Source organism: Stegostoma tigrinum, chromosome 3 (genome assembly GCF_030684315.1).
Source record: "Stegostoma tigrinum isolate sSteTig4 chromosome 3, sSteTig4.hap1, whole genome shotgun sequence".
Lineage (NCBI taxonomy): Eukaryota > Metazoa > Chordata > Chondrichthyes > Orectolobiformes > Stegostomatidae > Stegostoma > Stegostoma tigrinum.
This window is the reverse complement of record NC_081356.1, coordinates 68,653,525-68,673,117: the sequence shown is the minus strand read 5'-3', so window position 1 is coordinate 68,673,117 and position 19,593 is coordinate 68,653,525. Positions and strand designations below refer to the sequence as shown.

General features: G+C 39.4%; 2 protein-coding genes across 3 annotated transcripts in view; one reads left to right on the top strand and one right to left on the bottom strand.

Moving 5' to 3' along the window:
* Positions 1 to 1,507: 1,507 nt before the first annotated feature.
* LOC125451286 (AN1-type zinc finger protein 5-like) lies at positions 1,508 to 13,906 on the bottom strand. Of its 2 annotated transcripts, none has more exons than XM_048528259.2 (6): positions 13,735 to 13,848; positions 8,764 to 8,923; positions 6,857 to 6,962; positions 5,058 to 5,152; positions 4,202 to 4,327; positions 1,508 to 3,269 (listed from the first exon to the last, which is right to left on the bottom strand). In XM_048528259.2, the coding sequence occupies exons 2-6, from the start codon at positions 8,912 to 8,914 to the stop codon at positions 3,121 to 3,123; spliced, it is 627 nt and encodes a 208-aa protein (XP_048384216.1). In that variant the 5' UTR covers positions 8,915 to 8,923; positions 13,735 to 13,848; the 3' UTR covers positions 1,508 to 3,120. The 2 variants fall into 2 exon arrangements, with proteins under 2 accessions (XP_048384216.1, XP_048384215.1); XM_048528258.2 differs by having other exon boundaries at positions 1,509 to 3,269; positions 13,794 to 13,906.
* A 74-nt stretch (positions 13,907 to 13,980) lies between these two features.
* tmc1 (transmembrane channel-like 1) overlaps positions 13,981 to 19,593 on the top strand; it is a 100,289-nt gene continuing 94,676 nt past the window's right edge. The window contains exon 1 of the mRNA XM_059644661.1: positions 13,981 to 14,039. The gene's annotated coding sequence lies outside the window, so the exon portion shown is untranslated. The remainder of the gene's footprint in view (positions 14,040 to 19,593) is intronic.

Here is a 19,593-nt window from a genome sequence, read left to right as displayed (position 1 = left end):
TATCAAACATGTTCACAACATGCTGCAGATACAACAGCCTATAATTGCCAGTTTGAACAAACAGAAGGTACATTAAGTTTATTTTAAACAGCTGTTTTGTAGAGAAATGGGTTAGACTTAAGACAAGAGAAGTTTAGCGAGTTGAGAAGATTTGTCACTCAGGTTGAGGTTCTGGATGTGAGTTTGCTCGCTGAGCTGGAAGGTTAGTATTCAGACATTGTTACCTTGAATGGTGACATCAGTGAGCCTCCGATGAAGCGCTTGTGTTATGTCCCACTTTCTATTTATCTGTTTAGGTTTCCTTGGGTTGGTAATGTCATTTCCTGTTCTTTTTCTCAGAGGATGGTAGATCGGCTCCAAATCTGTTTGTTGATGGCATTCCGGTTGGAATGCCATGCTTCTAGGAATTGTCGTGTGTGTCTCTGTTTGGCTTGTCCTAGGATGGATGTGTTGTCCCAATCAAAGTGGTGTCCTTCCTCATCTGTATGTAAGGATACCAGTGATAGTGGATCATGTTGTTTTGTGGCTGGTTGATGTTTATGTATCCTGGTGGCTAGCTTTCTGCCTTTTTGTCCAATGTAGTGTTTAAAAGCTAGCCACCAGGATACATAAACATCAACTAGCCACAAAACAACATGACCCCCTGTCACTGGTATCCTTACACATAGATGAGGAAGGACACCACTGATTGGGACAACACATCCATCCTAGGACAAGCCAAACAGAGACACACACGACAATTCCTAGAAGCATGGCATTCCAACCGGAATGCCATCAAACAGATTTGGAGCCGATCTACCATCCTCTGAGAAAAAGAACAGGAAATGATATCACCAACCCAAGGAAACCTAAACAGATAAATAGAAAGCGAGACATAACACCAGTGCTTCAGAGGCTCACTGTTACCTAGAATGGTGACGAAATGTCTGAAAACTAATCTTCCAGCTCAGCAAGCAAACTCACATCCACAAGAGAAGTTTGCTCATCTTGAAAGATGGAGGGGTGGTAAACATTGGAAATAACTTAATATTCACTGCTGCAAATGGTCCATTAAAAATGGACTGATCAGTTTAAGATCTCAGATACCCAAGAGATTAAACAGTATGTCTCGTACAAAGAACAGAGCAATGAGTGAAGTGCCAAATGATTGCATTTAGGCCTTATTTGAAGCCAGTTATTTTCTCCTCATATTAGCAGATTAAGCCTTTAATTCAGATTACAGAGAGACATTTTTTAAAAAAATTAAATGAGGATAGATGTTACCTCACATTAAGAACATAAAACTATTACTCTTGACCAACCAAAGATTTACTGCAGCTAGTTCATTCCATTCTCACTTGGGTGAGGCACAAGGAGGACAACACAAAATTAAATGGCAACACTGAAAAAGATGTTTGGAAGAGAAAACAGGGATAGGTACATGGGCCACCCAAGTGTTATACAACTCCTTACTGAAAGCAAAAAAGAAACCAACAGAAGTTATTCTGTACATATTTATTTACATCCAATTTCGCATAAATGCAGATGAGCATGATATGCATTACATAAATATAAATACTTCTGTACAAATTACGTACCCAAGATTAAAAATTAAAAAGGCATACTGTAGTTTGTCAACAAAACTTAAGCTGTGTATAGTATTTGAATATGCTGAGTTATTGCAAGAATGAACAGTAATTGAAGTCACAGCCTGTTAAAATTTATAAGATTTGATCACGCTACATGTTAAATTGTACTGGATTTAAAATGCAACTAAATTTGTACACCACAAATCTAATAACAGATGTAAAAGTACAATAGCTTCAATTCAGCATACTGTCATTTCTACAGTTCAACATTTTACACTGCTGAGGACATGCAGTCCATGCAATAAGGCAATGTTATACTCAACACTGTAGAATATATAGCCCAGTTATAATGCACTGTAGTTATGGTGGGATTGGGTGATAGGTGTGCTTTCAGCAGACAAATATGCTTCTTAAACAGTTGTCATTAAGTGGTGCATAGCCTGTCAAGTTAACTTAACTGGACTGTTTGGACAGAGTGCACAGTTTAACAGGCAAAGGGGTTAAGAAAAAACAACTAACTGGGCACCACATGCAGTCAAACAAGCCATGCAAGGCTCTCTCCTCCCAGGTTCTATGATAGGAGGCTACCAAACTATGAAAATTGGCATTCTATTACACTTGCCACATGGTTTCAAGTGTGTAATGAGACTCACCAACAGATGCAGTATAATTGGGACATTACCAATTAGTTACTTAGACACAGTTTTATTTCATTCACATCTGTTAAAAGCATGTGCAACTTTTGTAAACAGCCTGCATGTATCATATTGATCTACATATTAGTGTACATATACTTAAATAAATGAAGGCAGAGTTACTGCTCCAGGAGTAAGAGGCTCAGATTCATTGGCCTTGACAACATTCTGTATTATTCAGACTCCCATAATTAAATACTGAAAACATTTACAGGCTGATTGTGTTCTAGTCCAAGAAAGATGTTTTTAAACTTTAATTAGAAAACAAAACTTGGAAAGCCTTCCCTATTTGCACAGGTTTTCCCTGAAAAACACCAGCATGAAAGTCATTAACCTACAAAACTGAGCCCATGTATGCCAAGATGAAGGCAGCTCCAATGGAATTGACTATGCACCTTAAAAATCCAAGTTATTCAAACATATGAACTATCATATCTTTGAATCTATGTAATTCTACAGACTATTCTAGAAGTCATCCAAAGACTGAAGTCTGCTTAGGCACTAGAAACATTAACAAACAAGTTTTTGGTTGGTCATTTTACTTAATTAAAAGCACTACAACACATTGTCTTAAGCTAGTTTGGCACATGAACCACTACTAGCGATCTCCATTTAACCAGCTCATTCCGTTCGTTTTGTAGGTCAATGGTTTCACTTGTTGTGATTAGTACTGTGTGCTCAATTGCATCTAGTAATGTCCAGCCACCTTACAATTAGGAACTAGGGTTAAAGCACAATTGGAGAACAGACAAGGATTAAAACAGCCCATGCATCTGCTCTATGAGGATCCCAAAATAGATCAGGGGATAAAGAATAAATGCAGTCTTTGATAGTTACTGTCCCTCTCAATTGCCTGTTTAAATCCTCTGAATTTTCTCAGCCACAATAATAGGGTTCTCTTTCCTGATTTTCATTGCTGCTTCTGCCTTGTAATCATAAGGGCAATTGTGTTTATCTGAGTAGCGATGAAGTCCGCAGAACAAGTTCCCACATCGACAGTCAAAACCTATGTGTAAAAATGAAATTAAAGTTATTTAAATTCAATTACCAAGTGGTCTTATTAAAAACCAACAACACTGCATCTTAACCCACAGTGAAGAACCTAACTTTAAAAGAAAGTTGAGCAACAAGTTTGAGAATTCATAAAATCAAACTTTTCCTTCCAATTTGTCTTTTTATCCATTTGGGCATAATAGATTAAAAGGGGTAGGGATGTCAAAGTGACCACCATTTACTAATATGGATTGAGTTATGGTTGGAGGATTTGGCAACAACTAAGCCAGTTGTGGATGAACTAAAAATTTGTTTCTTCACCTAGGATCTTTGATAGGACAGAGGGAGAGAGAAAGGAAGATATGGTCTTGCATAGTAAAAAGAAAATGGGAATTATCATAGTAATGAATGAAGTGGCTAAGCTACAACATTTACATTCATTTTCCATCTTAAGTTTATCCACGAGCAATTTTGATCTGGAAGATTTTTATTAAAATTGAAATTGGTAAAGATGAGTCACTGCTTGATGCCAATACCAAGAAAAAAGTCAGTTATAAAGTTGTAACAGCAGAAAATAGAAATACATAATCAAGCAGATGAGAAATTGTAACATTTAAGTAGACTTATTTCAAGTACATTAAAAAGTATAGCTAGGCATTAGAAGACTTAAATACCATTCAAGAGATAGCTACCTGCAGCTAATGCAGTTTCAAAGGAATCAGTGCTGGGACCACAATTATTTATAATATTAGTGACTTGATGAACAAAGTTAATGTATAGGTAGTTCTGTTTATAACATGAATTGGCTGTAACATGACTGGTTAATAATGGATGTTGTTTGGATAACGTGAACTTCGCACTGAATAGGTATAGCATTTTCCTCAACATGATTTTCTACAACAAAGTCACATGAGAACTCAACTATCACATTATAGGAGAACTGACCTGTAAGACCAACTTTTTTCCTGCACTGAAAACACCTGTTCTTCTTTGGACGGGGTACCTCTGGTGATTTGTCTTCACTCTCTGATGTACTAGCTGGTGCAGGTAGGGCAGATGGCTGTGCTATAACTGAACATAAGTAGGTAACTCATTACAATGTTGTCATAGACATCAAATAATGACAATTTCTGTTTTAGTGTAAACTGTTACCCTGGTTTGTTATCTATATTTGCACAAGGAAAATTCAGAATCTAATTGATGTCACATCATTTGTTACTCAAGACAACACATTATAAAAGGTACAAAACACATGGTATAAACAGCAGTCATGTGGGCACACAGCATTTTCCTAGCAACATTAAAGTTGCACAATGTCAGCAATCCAGCCCAAAAGAAATGTCTCTATACAGTTCCTTTAGCAGAAGTTCTTGACTAATAGAACATTGAAAGCAGAGGTGAGCAAATACTTAGTGATAAAAGCACTAAAGTGGGCAGAAGCTATAAGAATTCAAGAATTTGACATTAGGAATTTAGGCCAGCAAGGAGAGAAGAATAAGGAACAGAGCACTTAAATCCTTGAAGTTAGGTTAGTGAATTATAAAACATTTGCTGCCATCAGTAAAATGTTGAGTATAACAGAGCTGCCCAATCACCTCATGTGCCCAATTATGCAGCCCTTTAATTTGGGGAAAAACAACAATTTTCAGATCCCTACAATGATCTCAACTCTCCCCAAACTGATCTTACACCACTTCAGAAACAAAGTTAGTTCGACCTTGGGCCATCCAGATGTTTTATTAGAAACTCTTCAAGGAAAGCAATTAATAAATTGTTTCAAGATGTTCATTAAAAATGGTACCTGGCTCTGCCACCTCAACTTCTTGTTTTTCTTCCCTGGAAATACTCATTTCAGTCATCTGCTGTGTCACAGGCAAGGTTGATCCTGACATGCTTCTGCCAAATAGAAAAATAATCAATTTTTTTAATGCAAAACCAAGTCTCAATTACTAGTAGTATTAGTCAAGAATAAGGCATTTTCTATTGTTGATCTGACATTTTTATCAATGTAATTTGTCAAAAAAGTTATTCAATTTTATTATTTTAACTTCCAGCATCTTGAGACAAGCCATATATCTACATATACAAGGCATGCAAATCTGACTTTGAAGACAAAATTGTGACCAGATGGTGATTTTGATAAGCATTGGTTCCATAAGAATTAATGGAACATGAATTACTTTTGCAGGATTGACTTTAGAACAGTTAAAACAATGCATGGAACCTCCAAGTTGAAATACAGCACTTTAAAATGACTGAAGACATACTGGCAAACGAGCTGTTAGGTTAAGGAAAATGAAAAATTTACTTCGCCAGCTACTGAAGTGAGGGGAGCCCTTTCCAGGGCATTTGCACAGGTGGATGAACAGGGGCTGCAGGTCACTTGTTGTGTCATCCGTGTTCCTGATGGCCTTGTGGCTACTGCATGGTATCTTTAGGCTCATGGCAGCTGGATTTTTGTCTGGGGCTGTCAGAGATGGATAGCTGCTCTAATATGGATAGAAGTACTGATTCTCTTGTGTTCCACTGACTGCAACTTTAGGACTGTACCATTCTAGCCACTACCTAGAATGGATATCAAGCTGATGTTAAAACAAAAAGTGGCACTACAGGTGACCTTTCATACTTCTTCAGCTCATTATTCAGTCAGAATCTTCTACTTTTCTGCATGTTACTACTATCCAAATAAACTAGAGGAGTCTTGAATGCCTTAATTCAGCTAGCTTCCACATTTCCAGGTGGTGCATTCCATCCTTCAATAATTTAATGTATGATGATCACCCTTGCTTCATTTGTACATTAAAATTTATCCTTTTTACAGGTGGAAGACAGCTTCCCCTTGTGTACTGTCCAGCAAAACAAAACAGGATGATTTAAACTCCCTATAAATTCATTAGCTTGTTTTGAAATTCATGCTGTAACTGACAGGGAAAACAGAATTGACAGCAGGCTAGGTCACTGCTTTTAAACTTGGTGATTGATCCCCAAAACCATTTCACATGTTGCAAGGTTCCTCAGGAATATTACACAGGAACCTGCCTGCAAGTAACATCTGGTAGTACAAGAGATAATGAGGACTGCAGATGCTGGAGAATCCAAGATAAAGTGTGAAGCTGGATGAACATAGCAGGCCAAGCAGCACAAAAGCTGATGTTGTGGGCCTGAAACGTCAGCTTTTGTGCTCCTGAGATGCTGCTTGGCCAGTTGTGTTCATCCAGCTTCAAGCGTTGTTATCCTGTAATACAAGTTTGAATGTGACTTAAGGTTTTAAAAATTGTAAGAAGCATGATTTCTATAATTACCTGTGAATGCTTCCAAAATAGGGTGTGACTTACATAACATTAATGAAACCTCTGGTACAGCTTAATTCATTCCATTCAGTTAATGAAATTGCCTGTTTGATCATATCAGCTATATCCCTAAACCTAGAACACTAGGCTTACAAAATATTGCCTCCAAATGAGCTATTGTAGCCCCAAACACACATGTGACCAAGCATTGGTCATATATGGAGTTGGATGTTTACATGATCTGCAATATCATTTAAGGAAGGCTCAAATGATATCCAAAACAGGCAAGCACTTGCAGTGTTGGACTTACTGTGTTTTGACAGTCACATTGATGGAGGCTCCTTCAGATTTAAAGCTCTCTGTTCGCTGGATGTGAGCAAAGTCAGGGTTGGAACTGTTGGAATTACTAGCGGTACCTAAAGAATGAAAACACATCAGTAGCTGTCTGCAATTACTTGCCAGTAAAACAAAGAGCTAACCATGAGAAGTCTGGCAGAGGTCAGGCATGAACATATCTTGTTTCATGAAACTGGGATAGGTCACATGTAAACATGCTAGCTATGAGTCACACACAGCAAACCACAGTGAAAAACAGTTTAAGATCAAGTTTTGCAACAATTGGATGCAATGCTCAGAACAAAGAATGAAAATAAACTCCACAGACAGGATGCAGCAAGTTGCTGAAGTTTGTCTACACCTCCTTTAGGACAGTGGTCTCTTCACTCGCCTTGTCACTCCTTCCAACAGATTTTTTTCTTAATCAGCTTTTTTACTTGCTTTAAAGCTGTTAAACTTCAATCTATGATAATGGGAACTGCAGATGCTGGAGACTCCAAGATAATAAAATGTGAGGCTGGATGAACACAGCAGGCCAAGCAGCTGCTTGGCCTGCTGTGTTCATCCAGCCTCACATTTTATTAAACTTCAATCTATTCCTAGTTCAGATCAATTTGAAGCATTGACTTCACTACCCCCTGACTGGTGTATCTGTGGCATCTATGGAACTTTTTCACCACAAGTCTTCTAACATTATAAAAAAGTGATTTTTAGCACAGTTGCTCCAGGGACAATTCTCCTGCCTCCAGTTTCAGGCATAAAGCACTGAACCAGCTAAGTTCTTGGAAGTCAGTGTATTAGATGCACCAGGGAACCAAAATAATTGAAAATGTAAAACTGCCTAGCTAAATTTTATCAGTAGCTACTTCATGTTCAGGGCTTACTTTTAATTTCAATTAAAATATCAGGTCTGTCATATCAAAAGTTTGCAGCCAAACATGAGTTTCAGGAAAGGATTCTACTTTGATCTGCCATTATATGCTAACTACTACATTTGAGAATGCCACTTACTAACTTGTAAGTTAGTATTAATCATATAAAGAAATGCCAAAAGAGTTTCTTTGGAAACAAACAAGGCTTTCATGTAGAAATGTTGCTAGTTTCACACAACCTAGAAATTAACAAGTGTTTTAATGCTTAGTGGTAACTTTATGCTCCCAATTGTACAAGGAGCTCAGAGCAGATAGCCAAAAGCCTGACAAGGATTGTTCTTACAAGATGGAAGAAGAGTGTTTTTTTAAAGAAAACCAACAACTTCCACCTAGAGTCAGTAATTAGAGGCTAACAATTTATGAAAACCAGAAGACCAGGAAGTCAATAGAAAAATCTTCAGGCAATGTTGGGTTAGGGTTTAAGAATGTACTTTGATAGGACATTGTAGATTCAATAATAGGTTTCAAGATTAAAAATTTTGAAAGCAAGTCTGCAGAGATAAAACGTACAAGCATTTATTGAACTATTCATTCTTTAATGACCCAACAGACCTGGTAAAACTGAACTGCATCCTTTACCATTCTATTACAACACATAGCAGGAACACCCATTTAAAGAGTACTTAAAGAATAATCTCTTCAGAAACTTGATGAACAGGGAATGATATTTAAAAGGCTGTTAATTCTTTAGTTTTGGATTTGATACCATGGTGCAAAGTTTGTGCTTTAACAGCTGACACCAAATTGCTTGCATGTTTGTTTTGCAAATTCTTTGAAGTCATAATCCAATTCTTTGTTTCTAATATTCTCAATCTATTTTGGTAGCTGGTAACAGTATTCAGGTCACTTTGGACCAGCAACTGAAATTGGAGCTGCAAGAATAACTTATTCTTCACAAGGTTAGGTGGTGTCTAGGAGCAGATGCAAAAAAAAAAAGCTTATATCCTACCTATTGGACTCATACGACCACCATTTTGCTGTCTTTGTAGGTGTTCCTTGTAGCACACTGAACACATTCCATTGGTCCTGGGATTTCCATAAAATCCACACCCAGTTGAGCACAGCATAGGCACTTGTGTTTGATTTGTTTCTTGAGCCATATTGGCGTACTGCGGGTACAAAGACAGACAGACGTTGAATAGTGTTGGCAAAACCTTGGTATTATTCATGGACGTGGTAAAGTTCAAAGGAACTTTAAGCAACTACACACAGCAAGGGAATCTAAAATAGCCATGTAATAGAATGATCTAAAATACCTCATTATGATGCATTACTATTCACAGACAACAGTAGAATATTGCATTTTCATTGGAGTGCACAAGTTGCAAATAGATTTCATCACTATTAAATGGTCAAAAGAAATAATTTTCACATGAACTGGTACTTCAGAAAGTCTGTTCAAAGAAAGCCTTAACTAAATTTACTAAAAACTAGTTTAGAAACTCCTCATTCCTCTAGATCCCAAGAAACCACTAACCATCCATAACCTCCTGTTAACCCTAACCTTCAAGAGATCATTCAATACTTGCATATTTCAACCCTGAAAAGCTTTCACCTTAATCAGCATATATTTTCACAACTATCTAAAACAGTCCTTTCAAATCAGATTTTCACATGGCAGAACTACACTAGTCAGTTGTACAGCACAGGAACAGACTATTCAGTCCAACTGACCCACACCAACCAGATATGGTAAATTAATCTAGACCTGTTTGCTAGCATTTGGCAAAATTTATCTAAAAAAACTTTTCCTATTCGTGTATGACTACAACATTTGGATGAGTACCAGTCTCCATTTCCTTTGGTAGCTCATTCCATATAGGCACCATTTTGGAAAAAGTCACTCTTCAGGCCCCTTTTAAATCTTCCTCCCTACCCCTTACCTTAAAATCTATACCCTCCAGTTTTGGGCTCCCAACTGTGTGGGCAAAACCTTGGCTATTCATCCTGTCCATGCCCCTTACTATTTTATAAACTTCTAAAAGGCTACCCCTCAACCTCTGATGTGCCACAGAAAAAAAGCTCAAGCCTATTCAGTTGCTTCTTCTAGCTCAAACCTTCTAAACCCTGGCAACATTCTTGTAAATTTTTTTTTAAACCCTTTCAAGTTTAAGAATTACACATCCTAAACATGAAATTCTGGTTAGGCCCAAATTACAGTTCTGTACCCTGGAAAAATGACGTTTGAGCTGGCATAAAAGGAAAGATTTACTAGAATTGTTCCCTGGAGACATTAGGTTATGCTGGAAAGGCTGGAGCAAAAGCTGTAGGAGTAGGCCTCAAGCTCTATTCAGTAAGAATAACCAAGTTGTTTGTGACTTGAACTCAATCCCATCGGGCCCGTCCAGAACCCTCAGCTTCCTGGAGTATCAAGGAATATAATACAGCCTTGAACATGTTCAGTTCAGTGATCTGGCCTTCATTGCTTCCTGGGAGAGACTTGCCACAAATCCTCAAAAGAAAACAAACTCTCCCCATAAAATGGAGGACTCCTAATGGCTCATCTGGGTCTCTTATGGGAATAATCCAGAAAAAGTGACGTTGTACAAATTACCCCACTAGGCTATATAGAAAAGCACTCCAATAACTGATAATGCAAAGAATAGAGATGGCTTTAAAACTGTAGGCAAGATATGTGAAGTGATAGTGACCTAAACCTCAAAGCTGTGCAAACATTTATTTCACAAAGTGGCTGGGCAGTTGAAGGAAGTCAATCTTCAAGACTTATAGGGATCAAGATTAGGAGATTGATTTCATTCTTTGGGGAACCAGCATGGATTTGATGAGATACCAGTCTTGTGTTACATCTAACTCCAAAATTGCTTTGTGAACCACACTAACCCAATTCTATATACACACACACACACACGAGTCTTGACCACCAGACAAGTCTAAATACATGTGATCTTGGAAGCTAAGCAGACTCAGGCCTGGTTAGTACTTAAATGGGAGGCCACCTGGGAGTATGAAATATTGGGGCAGTATTCCTACCTTTGGGCCAGGAGGCTTATGTTCCAATGCTACCTGTTCCAGAGGTTGATAAGAACATCTCAACAGGCTGGTGTTAATAGAAACATTCCTAATCAATGTCCTTAGATGCATCTCCTCACAGCTGACTGCATTCGTAGGTTTGCTGTACTTAGTCAGGAATAGTGTATCTCCCAAAATGACTTCCTATTTGATCCCTGCACCAGGAAGCCCAGAAGGACCCAGCCAGACGTGGGCCCCCATTTCTCATCTTGATCTCTTAACAAGAAAGGAGCAAACATCAAGTTGCACTCCTACACCAAACTCTACCACAGCTTCACTAACCCTGCAATCTCTGCACTAATCTACTCAATATATCCCCAGCCCTGGCAGTGTTAATTCCCTAAAAAAAGGTGAGTGCAGCTTCATGGGCACTTGGGTTTGGGGAGGGAGGGAAGGAAGGAACAAAAAAAACATGCAACTACTATTGATGCAATGTCTTTCCCTAGCCACTGTCTTTAGGTTAAGAAGCACAAGTTGCTTTAGTGCTGCACTGGACTCTGGGCTGAAATTCTCAAAGCACCAGACCAGCATGAACATCTTTACCCTGTTGCAACCAGCATGCTAAAACCCTGATCCAAGCTCTTACCACTGACTACTTGGATGGTCACTAGATACCACACTCCAGAAAGCATCAGTATCCCAAGTTACATCAAGTCTTGTTGATCCACCAAAGTTCCAATTGCTGCTGAGACCCAAAAGTTTCCCATTTATATCTAGTTTGCTTGACTTGCTCATGCATGCCATTTTTAAAACCCTACCAGCCCCACAAAAAAGGGAAAAGAATGCAAGATATTATAGTATTGCACTGATTGTGGCAAGTTGTATTTTAATGTGGCACCATTGCTAGGAGTAATTCTATCTGTACAAGGCATTGCTACACCAAATCACAGATTTGCATGTTTTTAAAAGTAATCACTTTTTGCAGTTTGATTTCCACACAACTTCTCTATCCAAGTCTTAATTTCAGTTCAGAAAAGTCTGGCCATACAAGTTATGATCTAGTAAAAACAGAAATTCAGTATCTGGCTGACTGCGTCATCTACAGTTCAAGATTACATTAACTTAGATCTTGTGTACAAAATGTACATTAGTCAAAGTTTTCCAGGAAGGTAGAAAGGCCTTACATTAGACATGAGGGAAGAGGAATCTTAGTTACTTTATTTTAAAGGCTACATTTATGACAATCTTGCTAAGAACCAACTTTAATTATTTGGTGTCTCAACCACAAGTTTGCTTCACTATGCTATCCAGTTAAGTACAGACAGAAAACCCAGTGATTCAACAGCTGTCAATCTTTCATCATTGTGCGCCATCTCTTTCCCAGATGGCTTGATTGGGAGATTCTAGTTGCCTCTAAAGTAAATGTATGGAGCAAAGCTCATTTAGTGTTCATTTCTAAACCAGCTAGGCACCAGATCAGTATTGCCACTCAATATCCAGACAAAATTTAAAAAAGGTACCTCACTGTCACGATTAATGACATCAACCATGTGCTTAAAACTGTGCTAATGCAGATGCACCATGACGACAGTATGTTTAGTATAATCCCTTATCAAGTGGTGACTCAGTACATAAACTCATGTTTAAAAATACTTGAGGCATGCATCGGTGTACCAAGTAGTAGGTCAAATGACTAGCGAGCAAAACAAGTTCAGCAATCTTCTGCTTTTGTTAGGTCACACCCATTTTCGTAGTAACTGGCTACCGATAGTCAATTAGCAGTTTGCATTTATAAACAGAACACATCAGGCACAAGAGGGATGTCAACCTGACTTGTATACAAAGTAATCAAAACTATATACATCACGGACCTTTCATTCAAAGGCCATCGCGGTTATCAAAATCATTAGTTTTTCACTCATTGCGTAGCATTAGATACAAAGATTAGTTTAATAACTGCATGGTGGCATCGTTTCCTCACATAGCGAACAAAAGAGGAGTTTAAATATCTTTAAATAGGTACCAACTAAAACATTTTCTCCAGGAAGATCACAAGGACCAAAGGATTCAATTTTGACCATCACAAGGCTACAATGTGACTAATCACGGACACAAACAGTTATGGAAAACAGGTGCTACTCAGACGCCCTATTAGAGGAAACTAATTCTCTCCTCTTCCACACACCGATGTGCACTCATGCCACATCTCTCTACCCAATTAACTTTATGCCACTGGGCCTCTGCCGCGAATACAAGAAAACCCTAACATTGTTCAGATCCGAAGTGACATACTGGACTCGAAATTTTAACCTCCTTCGCTCTTCACAGAAGCTGTCAGACCCGACTGTCCGGTTTGTTTCAGGTTGCCAATATTCGCGGTAGTTTGCCTTAACTGCCACCTACTTCTAAAACGTAGACAATAATTTTTTATTTTAAAAAAAGCCCAGTGTGTAGATTAAGGTTATTCTCAAGACTCATCGTCTACTGGCGCTACAGAAAGTAGCGGAATAATATTTAATGGGCAGCGGAGGGTATTTCCTAGTCGATGACAGGAATTTGTGTTCAATAGAGCAACTTTATTGCCTAACGGGTCGGATGACGAACGTTATTGGGAACGAAGACAAGCCAGGGCGAGACACCGAGTAAGCCACAGGCTACTCCACGGCTGTGTGTGTCTCTTCTCATCCCACATCGAATCCAAACTATCACAATCCCCAAGGGAAGGAGAAAAATTATTTCCAACTCTACTCGAACACTGATTTTGTTTTAAAAAGTGAATAATTAAATAAAGTTGAAAGCCACGAACAGCCTGAGGAGTACCGGAGGGACGGAGCCCACACCTCCCTCACACGGGCCGGGGCAACTACTGAAGCGCCTAGGCCTCTCCAGTCCCTTCTCGGCCAGCCGGAGCCCTCCGTCCGGCGGTCGGCCAGAGACAAGGAGCGCTTACGTTGCCGAAGCTCACGCTCGGTGCTCCCAGGCCTTCCTCTGATCATCCCGCGGCCTTACCGTCTTCTCCACCTTGGTATATCCCTCAGCTCGACCCTCTCACTCACTCCAAACCCGTGTATCCCGGAGCCCGGAAGCTCGCGTTCTTTTTCTCTTGCGCGTGAGGAGCCTGACATCACAAAGAGGCCCCCGCGTGCTAGGCTCTGATTGGTCGCTGCGCGTGATTTTCCCCCTCCCCCCCCCAAGACAACTCCATTCCCGGAAGAGCAGGTGTCCCCGCGAAAACACACGTGTGTGTCCGCCCTGGTAATGGTTCTGTTTGTCTCGCTTTGTTTACTTAAGATGTTTGGCTTTAGTTTTAAAATTAGCAGGCTTCAGCCTTCAGCTGTCACCCCTCTTCCATTGCACTCTTATGCTCACCACTTCATTATCTCCTCGGAGGTCCACCACCTGACTGCTCATTAATCTTAACCTTGTTCACGGGCTCCCTAAACAAGTCATATGCTCCCGCGCATCAGATGCTGTCCCATTTCAATTTGAAAATTGGAGTAAACACTCTGCTGTTGGGCCCACTGCCATTGCTGGCTTCGGATAAATGGTTGCTACATCATTAACTTCCCTGAAGTCTGCATACACCTCTCAAAAACATTTGATCAAATGCTGACAATCCACTTTTAAGAACGGGGCGAGTTCACGCCCTAGCCTCATTTCGATAGATCACGGCTAATATGTTCCTTAATATCAGTTACCTGTCTTGGTTTTGTAGCCTTAAATATCTTTGACGAATAAAATCGATAATACACTTTTAGGGGACCACTGACAGAGGTTGGGAGTAACAGACGCTCCCCTGCCAGTGTACACACGCAGGAGGGTTTCTCGTTTTCCAAAACTTGTTCGAATTGATTGTTGACACAGGGCAACCTTAGATATTCTTTCGAAATCATAGAAGAAGCCAACCACCATTATAACTATGCATGATTGATACGAACTTCCCCTGCCATTTCTCCCTCGCACACACTGCATTCAGGAACACAAATAAGAACATCAGGTGAAAAGAAATTTCATTATCCAGAGCTTTAGAAGAAACCTTGCAATTTTGTACTTAAGTGTAATTACACACACACGCAGAAAGTCTGTGTGTTTTCATCACAATGGTTTGGATCTACCATTAGAGTTAGTAATCTAACCCCGTTTTATCATCTTTTCATAACCATGGGGTTTTTTTCATATTTTAAGGCAACCATTGTGTGATTTGACTGTAATGTTGGTTTAAATCAATTTAGCTCTTGGAACTTATTTTCTCCATTCTCTGAGAAGCAGAACTCTGAAGATTTCCAGAATGCAAATGCAAAATCTTAGCAACCTGATGTATTAATTGTACTCGTGGCTCATGAGAAGATTGCTGAGCTGATTTCTGTCGCATAGCAATTGACTGTTGAGAATCATCCTTGACCATGTAAAACTGTTATTACAAACACATCTATTGGACTTCAAAGATATAAAAGAAAATTGCTTTGCTAGAACATTAACCTTCTTTGTTGCCACACTTGTAATATATATAAGTAGCAAGGGTGTTATATTTAGAAAGGACATAAAATTGTTTGATACCAAAAGGGGCAGATTTGCAAAAAACTGGCCTTTCCAGTATAAAACTGGACAAATGAATTACCATGATAATAAAATGTGAGGCTGGATGAACACAGCAGGTCAAGCAGCATCTCAGGAGCACAAAAGCTGACGTTTCGGGCCAGATGAAGGGTCTAGGCCCGAAACGTCAGCTTTTGTGCTCCTGAGATGCTGCTTGACCTGCTGTGTTCATCCAGCCTCACATTTTATTATCTTGAAATTCTCCAGCATCTGCAGTTCCCAAATTCTCAAATGAATTACCATGCTCATTTTTACACCTTTCAACACATTTACAGATAATTTCAAGATATCATTGAGGGAATTCCTTGGGGTATTATTACAGGCCCAACCATTTTAAGTTGTTTCATGAAAGCTCTTACCTCTATCTTAAGACCAGAAATTGGAATGTTTGCCGATTATCAACCTCCAATTCCTCAGGGCTTATCCACATCCTGACCACAAGTCAGAAGTCTGATGGAAAATTCTTCATTTGCTTGGGCGAGTGCTGCTTCAATGACATTACAGAAGCTTCAGTCTATCTGGGACATAGCAGCCCAATTAATTGACATTCCACCTGCCATATTAAGCATTCACTCCCTCCACCACTGATGCACAGTGGCAATAGGCGGTAACTACTACCAGATGCATTGTAGCTACTTAACAAGGGTCCTTTGATAGCACCTTCCTAGTTTATTTCCTATCTTTTTTAATTACTCGTAGTATAATTACATTGGATGTGTTCTAAACCAAGGGCACAATTCCTGAATAAAGACAGTTTTAGATGATCATGACTCTGGCTTCCACAATTCCATCACTTACTTATTTTAATTAACTTTTAAGTGGTGTAGTGTATTTTCAGCAATACAGACTTGATGGGGCTGAAGGGCTTCTTCTAAATTGGATGATTTTATGATTCTAATTTTAATCTTTGAATGGAAACCATAAGAGATTTGGAAATTTGACTTTCTTTTATTACGCAGTTTTCTCCATGAACTTTGTTTTCAACATATATAAAATTGACTAAGTTGTTCACCTTGATTTATTTTTAGTTTACCTTGTGTCATTCACTCGTGCATTATCTTCATTTTTTGCTGCGAAGATTGATGTGTTTATTTAGGAAGTCTGTAATTTCTTGAATTACAATTGCAATGTTACCTGTGGTGTGTTCATTTTGCTCTTAGCCTGTCTTATCAATTCCTTGTAAACACCTTTTATGTTTCTTAAATTTTTTTCATCTTGCATTCCCTTTTTGCGATTCTTAGGATTTTCTTTGTACACTTTCCAGTTCTTTCAATCATTCTTAGTCTTGACTGTTTGTTGCAAGTTAAGTTCTTTACTTTAGTTTCATACTACCCCTCAATTTTCTTTTCATGACCGTGGCTGTTTCATCATACAAGTAGAGTTATTAACTTGTAAGTGTATGTAAAGGACTCCTGTTCTTCAAGTACTTCTTCAAACACTTCCCACCACTGTTTTGCAGTCCACCCACCAATAGCCCTGCCCCAACCATTATGTCCATCTTATTCCTCCCACGTCTGTCTCAAATGAATTTAAAACCTGATTATGACCCATCCTTTACCCCTCTGCAACCTGACATCACATTCAATCATGTTATGGTTCTCATTTAGCTAAGTCACCTCTTAACAAAACATTGCTGATTATTTCAGGAAAATTGCTCATCGCCAAATCTAAATCTGCAGAAAAGTCAGATTATAATGCTTACCCTGCTACTTTTCAGCCATCTAGTCTCTTCTTCTGTCCTGGAATTGATGGTGCCTACCAGCAGGTTTTGTTTCCTTGTTTACCGATATGCTATTCTCCTGGCTTTACATCAGATCAAATGAAGGAAAGCAAAGATATCTTAATAGATAAATGCAAGTGGAGTTGATTTTCATGATGCTATATTGAGATAAATGAATATTTCTTGGAAATCCGACGGCCACTTAAAATTTTCTCTGCCTTTTTATATAGCAAATAACAGGTCTTTGTTTTGTTGTGTGAAATATGGATAAAATACATGAGTAAAAATTAACTGAGTCCTAATCCCTTAATTACATTAGCCTCTGCACTGCAAACAGGCTAAGGTGATGACACACAAAAGGGACTTTCTGACGTATCAACTGAGCATGAGAGAGTTACTCATAAACACTTGTGTCATTGGTTGGTTTATGTTGTCCTAGGGTCACCACAGTAAAAACAGGCTGCAGGAAGAGTGGTTAAATCTAGTAAGAACTTAAATTGGCGAGTGCATAAAATTTTCCTAATAGCAAATTATCCCCTCAGCTGCCTTATTTGGGAAGGTAAAATGTAGGTGTAAAGTTTTACCCGCAAGAAGAAAGAGAATGGAGGCTGTAACTCTACCCTTTCTAAGATCGCACCATACTATCTTACAGGCAAAAGAACAACATATTCTAAATGCAGAACACAAGTGGATGATTATGGAGATTGGTTTCTCAAAACACATTTGGAGCCAAATTGCATTTCACAAATACCCTAAAAGCTCATCATACACATTTAATTATTTTAAAATGTAAAGATTGTTGTGAGGCAAATGTAGGAGATATTTTGGTAACAGTAGGATCTCAAAGAGCAGTGACATGAAGGCCAATGTGATTAATTTGTTGGTCGAGAGCAGAATGATGGTTAGGCCATTGGAGAACACTTTTGACTCCACCTCTTCTCAATATAGGCATGGATTTACTAATATCCACCTCAACCAGTGGTACAGGCACACTAGAGCCTCAGAATAATATTGTTGGAAGGCTGAGACCTCTAGTAATAAAATACCTCCTCTGTACCTGGAGACTGTGCTTATAAATCCTGGAGTGATGTATGAAGTTTCTACGAACTCGTCATTTATGACTTTTAATCAGTAAATGGTACAAGAAAGAACAATTATTTCCTTTTATGCTGGTGAAGTTCCTTCAGTTATCAAAGATAAGAGGTAATAGTGCTAGGTGAAATAACAGAAGCCAATATCCCATCATCAAGTCACCCTTTATTTAAATGTGGAGAGTCCTGGACACTGAGCCAGCGTCTCAGGCTGAACAGCTCTACAATCACTTAACCTGAACTATCAATATCCTTTCTTGTGTAGCACTCCAGCACCCCCCAACCCCCGATACTTCATTCAGCTCTGATGAAGACTTGAAATGTAGGCTTGTTTTCTTTCCAAGGATGCTGCCTGACCAACTGTGATCTCCAGCATGTTTTATTCTCAGCGCGAACAGGATGTCTGATGCTTCTGTTCTTATCTGTCAGCCAGGGATCCCTGATTGGGGCTGTTAACCTGGTACAGTCAGGGAACCGATATTCTGAGGTCCACCTGGATGACCTCATTACAATCACTGCACTGGGAAATAGATTAAGTATAAAACTTGTTATCAGAACCAAATGTTATTGGTGGGATGAGATTGTTTCAGAGATAGTAGGAACTGCAGATGCTGGAGAATCTGAGATATCAAGGTGTAGAGCTGGATGAACACAGCAGGCCTGAAGAAGGGTCTTGGCCCGAAACATCAGCTTTCCTGCTCCTGTGACGCTGCTTGGCCTGCTGTGTTCATCCAGCTCCACACGTTGTTATCTCTGTTGTTGGTGGGATTCTTATTTATCCTATTTATTCTTATTTATTCTTCTGGTACAGCCAAGCCCACAATCTGGCACTGCTGGCTGTATTGTCGGTTCAGTATCATTGTCTGGACCCTGAGTCATTGTTAGACAGGCTGGGGTTGCGGTTAGAATTACTCCTCAACCAGAAACACTGGGTGGTCAATTGATGGCCATTAAAGGGCATATTAAAGCCCCTTTCCCAGACTGACTGGAACTTTACGTTGTAGCACAGATGTGTTACACTGAGACAAAGCATGGCTCATGCATCAAAGTAACTTCACTGTGGGAATCGTGGGATTGTTGAGCAGTTATTCCTGTGAGAGGTCACTTCCCAACCTTCACCTGTCACGGCTGCCAGGCCATAACTGCAGCTGCTGACAGCCCTGTGGAGGGGTTGCCGCTCCATGATCAGGAGTCAAGCAATGTCTCTGCTTTAAATTTTAAAGAAAACAGTTAATTCCTTCAGAAGGGATCAGAAATAATGGGAACTGCTGATGCTGGAGAATCCGAGATAACAAAGTGTTGAGCTGGATGAACACAGCAGGCCAAGCAACGTCTTAGGAGCACAAAAGTTGACGTTTTGGGCCTAGACCCTTCATCAGAGAGGGGTGTGGGGTGAGGGTTC